The 12,333-nt window shown below is 51.7% G+C and overlaps 1 protein-coding gene across 3 annotated transcripts in view; it reads left to right on the forward strand.

The window, feature by feature from the left end:
• Nucleotides 1-9,068, forward strand: part of LOC133360201 (anoctamin-4-like) — a 61,228-nt gene extending 52,160 nt beyond the window's left edge. For all 3 annotated transcript variants that reach the window (XM_061578826.1, XM_061578825.1, XM_061578824.1), the window contains 7 exons: nucleotides 175-317; nucleotides 1,209-1,361; nucleotides 2,177-2,327; nucleotides 5,254-5,373; nucleotides 6,073-6,178; nucleotides 7,019-7,145; nucleotides 7,401-9,068. In XM_061578826.1, the coding sequence (XP_061434810.1) occupies nucleotides 175-317; nucleotides 1,209-1,361; nucleotides 2,177-2,327; nucleotides 5,254-5,373; nucleotides 6,073-6,178; nucleotides 7,019-7,145; nucleotides 7,401-7,462 (862 nt within the window). In that variant the 3' untranslated portion in view covers nucleotides 7,463-9,068. The remainder of the gene's footprint in view (nucleotides 1-174; nucleotides 318-1,208; nucleotides 1,362-2,176; nucleotides 2,328-5,253; nucleotides 5,374-6,072; nucleotides 6,179-7,018; nucleotides 7,146-7,400) is intronic.
• The last annotated feature ends 3,265 nt before the right edge of the window (nucleotides 9,069-12,333 follow it).

Below are 12,333 nucleotides of genomic sequence, written 5' to 3' on the forward strand. Positions count from 1 at the left end.
CTGTTAATGATGATGCTGTTGATGATGCTGTTGATGATGATGCTGCTGCTGATGATGATGCTGCTGATGATGATGCTGTTGATGATGCTGCTGCTGATGATGCTGTTGTTGATGTTGATTATGCTGATGATGCTGTTGATGATTCTGCTGATGATGCTGCTGATGTCGCCCCAGCTTCTGCTGCCGCAAGTTTGGTGGTTTGAGGGGGGGGGCCCAGGGGGGGGCCGAGGGGGCGCCCCCCGTGGGGGGCTGGGAAGACGACCTCCGCCTGGAGGAGCCTCCAGAGTACTTCCTCGCTTACGAGTACCTCGAGATGGGTGAGTACCAGCAGTAGTACCAGCAGTAGCACCATCAGCAGTAGTACCAGCAGTAGCACCATCAGTAGTACCATCAGTACCAGCAATAGTACCATCAGTAGTACCAGCAGTAGTACCATCAGTAGTACCAGCAGTAGCACCATCAGCAGTAGTACCAGCAGTAGCACCATCAGCAGTAGTACCATCAGTAGTACCAGCAGTAGTAACAGCAGTAGTACCATCAGCAGTAGTACCATCAGTAGCACCAGCAGTAGTACCAGCAGTAGCACCATCAGCAGTAGTACCATCGGTAGTACCAGCGGTAGTACCAGCAGTAGCACCATCAGCAGTAGTACCATCGGTAGTACCAGCGGTAGTACCAGCAGTAGTACCATCAGTAGAACCATCAATAGTACCAGCGGTAGTATCATTAACTTCAGCACCAGCAACATCAGCGCTATCATCAGCTGCTGCTGCCTTCGATGATGATGCTACTGGCGATGATGATGATGATGCTGATGATGATACTGGCGATGATGATGATGCTGATGATGATACTGGCGATGCTGCTGCTACTGCTGATGATGATGCTACTGGCGATGATGATGATGCTGTTGATGATGATGCTAGTGGCGATGATGATGATGCTGTTGATGATGATGCTAGTGGTGATGATGATGATGCTGTTGATAATGATGCTACTGGCGATGCTGCTGCTGATGCTGCTGCTGATGCTACTGGCGATGATGATGCTGCTGATGCTGCTAGTGGCGATGATGCTGCTGCTGCTGATGATGCTACTGGCAATGCTGCTGATGCTGCTGCTGATGCTGCTAGTGGCGATGATGCTGCTGATGATGATGCTGCTAGTGGCGATGATGCTGCTGCTGATGCTGCTGATGCCCCTGGCAGTGCTGCAGTTTGGCTTCGTGACGATCTTCGTTGCGGCGTTCCCGCTGGCCCCGCTGCTGGCGCTCACCAACAACCTGCTGGAGATCCGCATCGACGCGTGGAAGCTGTGCGCATCCTGGCGGAGACCCGTGGCCAGGAGAGCTCGCGACATCGGTGACTCGCTCGCACACTCACAGGGGACTCGCACGGCGAGACGCAGAGACGCACAGGGAGACACACAGAGGGAGACACACAGAGGGAGACACACAGAGGGAGACACACAGAGGGAGACACACAGAGGGAGACACACAGAGGGAGACACACAGAGGGAGACACACAGAGGGAGACACACAGAGGGAGACACACAGAGGGAGACACACAGAGGGAGACACACAGAGGGAGACACACAGGGGGAGACACATACAGAGAGACACACAGAGGGAGACACACAGAGAGAGACACACAGACACACAGAGGGAGACACACAGAGGGAGACACACAGAGGGAGACACACAGAGGGAGACACACAGAGGGAGACACACAGAGGGAGACACACAGAGGGAGACACACAGAGGGAGACACACAGAGGGAGACACACACAGGGAGACACACACACAGAGAGAGACACACAGACACACAGAGGGAGACACACAGACACACAGAGGGAGACACACACAGGGAGACACACAGGGAGACACACAGAGAGAGACACACACAGGGAGAGACACACAGAGGGAGACACACAGAGGGTTAGTGAGTGGGTGGAGGAGTGGACGGATGAGTGAGTGTGAGTGTCTTTGTGATACTAGGGAGAGACAAAGGCGGCCGGGTGGGCCACCGTGGGGTGGTGCTCGCCCACACCACCCCCCCCCCCCCCTCGTGTGCCAGGCCTTCACCGGTGCTGCTGCTACTTGCTACTAACAGCACTTGCCCCTACAGCCCTGTTATAAGCTACCTGGGCTCTCTTTGTCTGCGTGTGTTCGTGTCAGGAATCTGGTTCGGGATTCTGGAGTTCATCGGCGTGGTGGCGGTGATCACCAACGCGCTCGTCATCGCCATCACCTCCGACTTCATCCCACGCCTCGTCTACATCCACGCCTACGGTCCCTGTGCGGGGCAGGGGCAATACCGGGCCAAGAGGTCACTCACTCACTCACTCACTCACTCTCTCACTCACTCACTCACTCTCTTACTCACTCAGTCACTCAGTCACTCACTCACTCACTCACTCTCTTACTCACTCAGTCACTCAGTCACTCACTCACACACTCACTCACTCACTCACACACTCACTCAGTCACTCACTCACTCACTCAGTCACTCACTCAGTCTCCTCACTCACTCACTCACTCAGTCACTCACTCACTCACTCAGTCACTCAGTCTCTCACTCACTCACTCACTCAGTCTCTCACTCACTCTCACTCACACTCACTCACTCACACTCTCACTCACTCACTCAGTCACTCACTCACTCACTCACTCTCTCACTCACTCAGTCTCTCACTCACTCTCACTCACACTCACTCACCTACTCACTCACTCACTCAGTCACTCACTTTCTCTATCACTCACTCACTCACTCACTCAGTCTCTCATTCTCACTTACTCACTCACTCTCCTACACACTCACTCACTCACTCTCTCACTCACTCAGTCTCTCAGTCACACTCCTACACACTCACACTCTCACTCACTCACTCACACACTCACTCACTCACTCACACTCCTACACACTCACACTCTCACTCACTCACTCACCTACTCACTCACTCACCTACTCACTCACTCACACACTCACTCACTCACACTCTCACTCACTCACTCAGTCACTCACCTACTCACTCACTCACACACTCACTCACTCACACACTTACTCACTCTCTCACACTCTCACTCACTCACTCTCTCACTTTCTCACTCACTCACTCTCACTCACTCTCTCACTTTCTCACTCACTCACTCACTCTCTCACTCTCACTCACTCACTCGCTCACTCACTCACACACTCACTCACTCACACACTTACTCACCCTCTCACACACTCTCTCTCACTCACTCACACACTCAATCACTCACACACTTACTCACCCTCTCACACACTCTCTCTCACTCACTCACACACTCACTCACTCACTCACACTCTCACTCACTCACTCACTTTCTCACTCTCACTCACTCTCACTCACACCTACACACACTCTCACTCACACCTACACACACTCTCACTCACACACCTACACACTCTCACACACACACCTACACACTCTCACACACTCTCACACACACTCACTCACACACTCACACACACACTCACTCACACACACACCTACACACACCTACATCTCTACGTTTCCAAAACGTGTATCCCCCTTAATGGAGCATCTTCGCCGGTTAGAAATATTTAGGCTGGCCTGCCTACGATCCATCCTGGGTTTAACCAGGCTGGATTGTGTGAGGAGCTCACAAATCCATCGGTGAGCTCCTCCGGCAGGCAAGGCTGCGTTGGCTGGGTCATGTAGCCCGCATGCCCAGCCACCGCATGCCTAAACAGCTTTTGTTCGGCCGGATAGAGGGAGCTAAACTGGCACGGCACGGGCTAGAGAAGAGATGGAGTGATGTGGTACAGGAGGACGTGGAGCTGAGTGGACTTGCTGATGACTGATACCAGCGGTGTCAAGATCGGCCTCTGTGGAGGAGGCTCGTGAAGGATGCTACTGGACAGTTAAAGTAATAACGGAGGGCAGAGGAGCGACGCTCACAACAACGAGCAGAGCGCCGAGCGACTCAAACACAGCAAGTTGCTGCAGTAGGGGGCACAGGTGGTGCATTGGCCACTCATCTCAGTCAGTTGATGCATGGCACCTGGGTCTGCCCCGTGACCTCCTGCCAACGGGCGTTCGACACTTCACGTGGCATCACCGCCACATCGTGGCAAATGGCGGTTGTTGTGTGTTTACTGTAGATACCTGCAGTCTCTCTGTGTACCACTGTGTATTGTGAGTGAGTGCAGTGTGTGCGTGCAGTGTGTGTACAGTGTGTGTGTACTGTGTGTATGGTGTGTGTGTACTGTGTGTATGGTGTGTATGATGTGTGTGTGTACTGTGTGTATGGTGTGTGTGTGTGTACTGTGTGTATGGTGTGTGTGTGTACTGTGTGTATGGTGTGTGTGTGTACTGTGTGTATGGTGTGTATGATGTGTGTGTGTACTGTGTGTACTGTGTGTAGGTGTCTACAGGGATATGTGAACAGCAGTCTGTCCGTGTTCCATGTTGTACTGTGTGTATGGTGTGTGTGTGTACTGTGTGTGTGTACTGTGTGTACTGTGTGTGTACTGTGTGTACTGTGTGTACTGTGTGTGTGTGTACTGTGTTTATGGTGTGTGTGTACTGTGTGTACTGTGTGTGTGTACTGTGTGTACTGTGTGTACTGTGTGTGTGTATGGTGTGTGTGTACTGTGTGTATGGTGTGTGTGTATGGTGTGTGTGTACTGTGTGTACTGTGTGTACTTTGTGTGTGTACTGTGTGTACTGTGTGTATGGTGTGTGTGTGTACTGTGTGTACTGTGTGTACTGTGTATATGGTGTGTGTGTGTACTGTGTGTATGGTGTGTGTGTGTACTGTGTGTATGGTGTGTGTGTGTACTGTGTGTACTGTGTGTATGGTGTGTGTGTACTGTGTGTATGGTGTGTGTGTACTGTGTGTATGGTGTGTGTGTGTACTGTGTGTACTGTGTGTATGGTGTGTGTGTGTACTGTGTGTACTGTGTGTACTGTGTGTACTGTGTGTAGGTGTCTACAGGGCTATGTGAACAGCAGTCTGTCCGTGTTCCACGTTGTACTGTGTGTATGGTGTGTGTGTGTACTGTGTGTGTGTACTGTGTGTACTGTGTGTACTGTGTGTATGGTGTGTGTGTACTGTTTGTATGGTGTGTGTGTACTGTGTGTACTGTGTGTATGGTGTGTGTGTGTACTGTGTGTATGGTGTGTGTGTGTAATGTGTGTATGGTGTGTGTGTGTACTGTGTGTATGGTGTGTGTGTGTACTGTGTGTGTGTACTGTGTGTAGGTGTCTACAGGGCTATGTGAACAGCAGTCTGTCCGTGTTCCACGTGCGCCACTTGGAGAACTTCACGCAGCCAGCGCAGCGCGCCGGAGACCCCGTCAACAACAACGAATCCTACTGCAGGTCACGCTCCTACTCACCCCCCCCACTCACCCACCACTCACTCACCACTCACCCACCACTCACACCCCCCACTCACCCCCCCACTCACCCCCCCACTCACCCTACTACTCACACCCCCTACTCACCCACCCTACTCACCACCCTACTACTCACACCCCCTACTCACCAACCCACCACTCACACTCCCCCCACTCACACCCCCCCACTCACCCTACTACTCACACCCCTTACTACTCACCCCTCCACTCACCCTACTACTCACCCACCCTACTCACCACCCTCTACTCACCTCCCCTACTCACCCACCCTACTCACCCACCCCCACTCACCCCCCCCCACTCACCCCCCCCCCACTCACCCACTACTCACCCCCCCACTCACCCACCCCCTACTCACCCTACTCACCCCCCCTATTCACCCCCCTACTCACCCACCCACACTCACCCACCCCCTACTCACCCCCCCACCACTCACCCTACTCACCCTACTCACCCCCCCTACTCACCCTACTCACCCCCCCTACTCACTCCCCCCCCCCACTCACTCACCCCCACCCCCTCCCCCCCCCCACTCACACCCCCCACTCACACCCCCCCCACTCACCCTCCCTCCCTCCCGTTGTTGATGGTTGTTGTTTCTGTGGATTGTGATGTCTCTATGTTGTTGTTGTTGTTTGTTGTTGTTGTTGTCGCGGTGCAGGTACAGGGACTACCGCCACCCGTCCTTCTCAGAGCAGCAGTACGAGTTCACGCCCCAGTTCTGGTTCATCCTCGCGGCGCGCTTCGCCTTCGTCTTCTTGTTCGAGGTGCGGGGGGGCGAAGAGAGGGGGGGGGGGAGAATAACTAGTGTGTGTATCTCTGTGTGTGTGTGTATCTCTCTGTGTGTGTATCTCTGTGTGTGTATCTGTGTGTGTATATCTCTCTCTGTGTGTGTGTATCTGTGTGTGTGTATATCTCTGTGTGTGTATCTCTGTGTGTGTGTATCTCTGTGTGTGTGTATATCTGTGTGTGTGTGTATATCTGTGTGTGTGTATCTCTGCGTGTGTCTATGTCCCAGCACCTGGTGGTGGCAATCAAGGTGTGTGTATATCTCTGTGTGTGTGTATATATCTCTGTGTGTGTTGTATCTGTGTGTGTGTATCTCTCTGTGTGTGTGTGTATCTCTGTGTGTGTGTATATCTGTGTGTGTGTATATCTCTGCGTGTGTCTATGTCCCAGCACCTGGTGGTGGCAATCAAGGTGTGTGTATCTCTGTGTGTGTGTATCTCTGTGTGAGTATCTCTGTGTGTGTGTATCTCTGTGTGTTTATATCTCTATGTGTGTGTATCTGTGTGTGTGTGTGTATCTCTGTGTGTGTGTGTATCTCTGTGTGTGTATATCTCTATGTGTGTGTATCTGTGTGTGTGTGTATCTGTGTGTGTGTGTATCTCTGTGTGTGTGTATCTCTGTGTGTGTGTGTATATCTCTGCGTGTGTATATCTGTGTGTGTATGTCTGTGTGTGTGTGTGTATATCTGTGTGTGTATATATCTGTGTGTGTGTCTCTGTGTGTGTATCTCTGTGTGTGTATCTGTGTGTGTGTGTGTGTATATCTCTGCGTGTGTATATCTCTATGTGTATATATCTGTGCGTGTGTCTCTGTCCCAGCACCTGGTGGTGGCAATCAAGGTGTGTGTGGCGTGGCTGATCCCGGACATTCCGCTCAATGTCAAGACGCGCATCCTGCGCAAGAAGAGGCTCAAGTACAAGAAGAAGCTCGCCGGGCTGGTGCAGGGTGAGTGGGGGGGGCACGGGGAGGGGGGGGTTACAGGGTGGGGGGCACGGGAGGGGGGGGAGCAGGGGAGTGTACGCGGATTGTGCTGGGCGAGACACCAAGACACGGAGACGCGGCGTGTCGAGACCTCGGGCCGTGCAGGTCTCGGGGTCAGGGGGGAGGCTGGCCGTGTCATTGACCTCTCTCTCTCCCTCTCTCTCCCTCTCTCTCCCTCTCTCGCTCTCTCTCTCGCTCTCTCCACGTTTCCCTTCCCAGACCAGGAGAGTCGCCGACGCTCCGAGCAGCCCCCTCCGCCGGACGTCGAGACCTCGGTGTGAGGAGTGCCGAGTCCCAGCCGACTCGGTCTTGGCCGGTCACTCCCCGGGTCGTCCAACCGTTAACCCCGTCCAAGAAACCGGTTCGAGCCTTGTGGTCGAAACCGGTTAGCACTTCCGAGCGTCGGCGTCCGGAACATTTGAATCTACGTTGTTGTACGCGCGGCGGAGCTCTTTGGCGGCGTGTACGTAGTTACTTGCACTAATTGGAGGTGCGGAGGAAGGGATTTGATACGATGAGAACACCGACACAAGGATGTCTCCATGGCAAAGACGATGCTGACGTCACTAGCTGGAGCACGTTTGTTTGCCACGAGCACGTGTGGGTTCATGCAGATTTGATGCCCTGAAATAACAGTAGGTGTGTCTCTCTTTGGTGTTTGAATATGGTAGTCGGTTTTTTGTCACCATTTTGATACCGTCAACAAAGTCCCATCGACAGGAGCCTTGCAGTTGTGACCGTCTCTCCGATCCGGCCGTTGTCGGCCTCGCGAGATGAACTCGGTTGGTCCAAAATTCTGTTCTGCAAAGCTTAACCTGCACCCGCTGTGGAACTGCTATTCAGCCAAATCCCACAACCAAACGTTTGTATTGTAGCCGGTGAGGCCCACTGAGCCAGGCAGCTCTTTCTCAGAAGCATCCTGCATGTTACAAATGATCGCAGCCAACCAAGTTGCTGATCTCATCATCACGGGGGGATTTATAGCAGCAGCCAAATACTCGCACCGCCTGTTTCTAAATGTGGAGGGAAAGACCGGAGCACTCGGAGAAAATCCACGCAGCCACGGGGAGAAAGAGAGACGCAAACTCCAAATAGACAGCAGCAGGCGTCAGGGTTGGGATCGAACTCACGACCTCCTGTAGACCAGGCGAGGGAGATGACATCTCATAGCCACTTACGTGCCAATGCTGAGAAACCCCCCCCCCCCACCTGCCCCCCAACCCTACTGCTGGGAACAACAACAGTGGACAGGACCCTCCTGAAAATAAAGCCATGCGACTCGGTGAGGCTAGCCATGGTTACACACACGGCCATTGTGAACCCCGTCAGAAACGGAGAGAGACCCAGAATCGGGCTTGAACTCGATGTTTCGTGGGCAGTGGTTCAAGTGACACAGCCATTATGAACCCAAAGACAGAGACACCCAGATCCAGGGCTTGAACCCAGGGTCTCAGTGCCAGTACTTTCGAGAGAATGTGTGTGTACGTATGTACGCATGTTGAACTTCTTTGTGTATGTAAGTGTGTACATATATTGAACTTTTTTCACACCGTACGTAGTCAACACTGCTAGGACAACAAACTAAACACAAACCTCATTTTATAAAGAAACGAGTTTTCAATCTAGATGATTTAAAAGTGAATAGCTCCCAGTGTCTTCCTAATATCAGAAGGAAGAGCGGTCCAGACGGCCGCAGAAGCGTATCTGAAAGAGCGTGATGCGGTGACCATCTACGTTCGATGACAAGCCAGAAGCAGCTGCTCCGAGGATGAGTCCAAGTGAGCCGAGTTGGAAGCTGGGAGATTATTGATAAGGCCAACGTGGGGTCATGTGCGTTGGGCAGTTGTCCCGCGTTCTGGAATAAATTTGTAACCCCTTTAAAACTGATCACAAACTCGTGCTGTCCTGGTCTGTCCACTGCCTGAGACGAAGCCTCAACCTTCCCAACTCACCGCCAACTCTCACACACCCAGTCACATCCACTCACCCACCCGCTCGCTCGCATCCACTCACCCACAAACATCCATTCACACACCCATTCATACACCCACCCACCAACAACTACCGCCATTCACCACTAAGTGGCGGTGACGTCACCACGATGCTTGTGCCAGGCCATGTGTACGTTGAGGCCACGTGAAGTGTCGAACGCCCGCTGGCAGGAGGTCACAGGGCAGACCCAGGTGCCACGGGTCGAATGACTGAGATGACTGGCTGATGCACCACCTGTGCCCCCTACTGTGCCAACTTGCTGTGCTTTAGCCACCCGGCGCTCCGCTCGTTGTTGTGAGCGTTGCTCCTCCGCCCTCCGTTGTTGTTGGAGGGTGACTGCCTCCAACTGCCCAGTAGCGTCCTTCACGAGCCTCCTCCACTGAGGCCGATCTTGACACTGCTGGTACCAGTTATCGGCAAGTCCACTCAGCTCCACATCCTCCTGTACCACATCATTCTATCTCTTTTCTAGCACGTGCCGTGCCAGAGGAGCTCACTGATGGGACTTTGTCCAGATCTTTCAAGGATTTGTGAGCTCCTCACACAATCCAGCCTGGTTAAACCCAGGATGGATCGTAGGCAGGCCAGCCTAAATGTTTCTAACTAGCAAAGATGTTATATACGGGGTGTCCACGTTTTGCAAGTGTAGAGAAAGGGAGGGAATGACTGTGACCGAGACGACCTGAAGCTTCATGTGGAGCGACACATCAGGTAGCTTCCACACAGTGTTACGCAACCGATTAAAGGATAATGCCACTCGACTGGTTCGGAGTGAGACCTCTGCTGTCATACTGGAGCCGGTCATGAGCACACTGCCCAGGTATGGGAAACTCTCCACTCTCTCCACAACTGCCCCATCACCAATTGGGAGTTGTGGGGGTGCAGTGTCCGATGGTACAAAATACCCAGGCAGGTGCTTAGTTTTGGTGGTGCTGATGGTAAGGCCCCACCTCTTAGTGGCACGCTCCAGGTTCAGCAGCAGCGCCTCCAACTCCTCCTCTGTGTGAGCAGCAATTACCAGATCACTGGCATACATAACATGGTTGACCAATAGGGTGCCATCCCTTGACCGCACCCAGGCATCGATCAGCCTCCCATTGTGTCTGTACCAGATGGAAATTCCTCCGGTACAGCCATCAAAGGCTTCACGAACTACGTGGTCGAAATGAATGTTAAATAATGTGGGAAGACATCCCTGTCGCACCCCAAGGTTCAAGTTCATTTATTAGGTATAGACCTGTGAGCCATTCGGCTCTTGAATCGGGTGCAACCGCAACAAAAAAAAAACATGAACAAGAAACATCTTTAAGTGAATATGTGACTAAGTCACATAAGGTGACTTAGTCGCATAGTTTTACCCAGGCATGCTCACCATCCTGAAGGTCCTTATTGATTGTGAGCAGAGATTCAGGGACTCTAAAAGCACTAAGAACAAGCCAGAGCCCAGGTCTACTGATGGTATCATACGCCTTGACCAGGCCAATAAAGCAATGATGTAGGTGTAGTGCCGTAAATGGGCCGCACCTACCAGCAGTGGTAGACGGGGCCCATCTGCAGGAGGGACTGCTGGGGGCTCAGGATCCCAGACAGCTAAGCCCCTCGGCCAGAGGTCGCAAACGGGGTTTGATTCCTTACCCGTAACCGGCCGCACCAGGGTCGCAAACGGGTACCCGTACCTGGCCGGGTACGGGTAGCCGGGTATCGGGTAGGGTACGGGTATCGGGTACCCGACTGCGACCTCTGCCCTCGGCGCTACCAACGGGGGGGGGGGGGGGTGGGGGGGGACACTCGCTAAATAACCTAACCATCATGGACACTCGCTAAATAACCTAACCATCATGGACACTCGCTAAATAACCTAACCATCATGGACACTCGCTAAATAACCTAACCATCATGGACACTCGCTAAATAACCTAACCATAATGGACACTCGCTAAATAACCTAACCATCATGGACACTCGCTAAATAACCTAACCATCATGGACACTCGCTAAATAACCTAACCAATATGGACACTCGCTAAATAACCTAACCATCATGGACACTCGCTAAATAACCTAACCATAATGGACACTCGCTAAATAACCTAACCATCATGGACACTCGCTAAATAACCTAACCATCATGGACACTCGCTAAATAACCTAACCAATATGGACACTCGCTAAATAACCTAACCAATATGGACACTCGCTAAATAACCTAACCATCATGGACACTCGCTAAATAACCTAACCATCATGGACACTTGCTAAATATCCTAACCATCATGGACATTCGCTAAATAACCTAACCATCATGGACACTCGCTAAATAACCTAACCATCATGGACACTCGCTAAATATCCTAACCATCATGGACATTCGCTAAATATCCTAACCAACATGGACACTCGCTAAATAACCTAACCAACATGGACACTCGCTAAATAACCTAACCATCATGGACACTCGCTAAATATCCTAACCATCATGGACACTCGCTAAATAACCTAACCATCATGGACACTCGCTAAATATCCTAACCATCATGGAAATTCGCTAAATAACCTAACCATCATGGACACTCGCTAAATAACCTAACCATCATGGACACTCGCTAAATATCCTAACCATCATGGACACTCGCTAAATATCCTAACCATCATGGACACTCGCTAAATAACCTAACCAACATGGACACTCGCTAAATAACCTAACCAACAAGGACACTCGCTAAATAACCTAACCAACAAGGACACTCGCTAAATATCCTAACCATCATGGACACTCGCTAAATATCCTAACCATCATGGACACTCGCTAAATAACCTAACCATCATGGACATTCGCTAAATATCCTAACCAACATGGACACTCGCTAAATAACCTAACCAACATGGACACTCGCTATATAACCTAACCATCATGGACACTCGCTAAATAACCTAACCATCATGGACACTCGCTAAATAACCTAACCAACATGGACACTCGCTAAATAACCTAAACAACATGGACACTCGCTAAATAACCTAACCAACATGGACACTCGCTAAATAACCTAACCATCATGGACACTCGCTAAATAACCTAACCATCATGGACATTCGCTAAATAACCTAACCATCATGGACACTCGCTAAATAACCTAACCAACATGGACACTCGCTAAAT

Source organism: Lethenteron reissneri, chromosome 67 (genome assembly GCF_015708825.2).
Source record: "Lethenteron reissneri isolate LAM-NWPU_2019-01 chromosome 67, ASM1570882v1, whole genome shotgun sequence".
Taxonomy (NCBI): Eukaryota; Metazoa; Chordata; class Hyperoartia; order Petromyzontiformes; family Petromyzontidae; genus Lethenteron; species Lethenteron reissneri.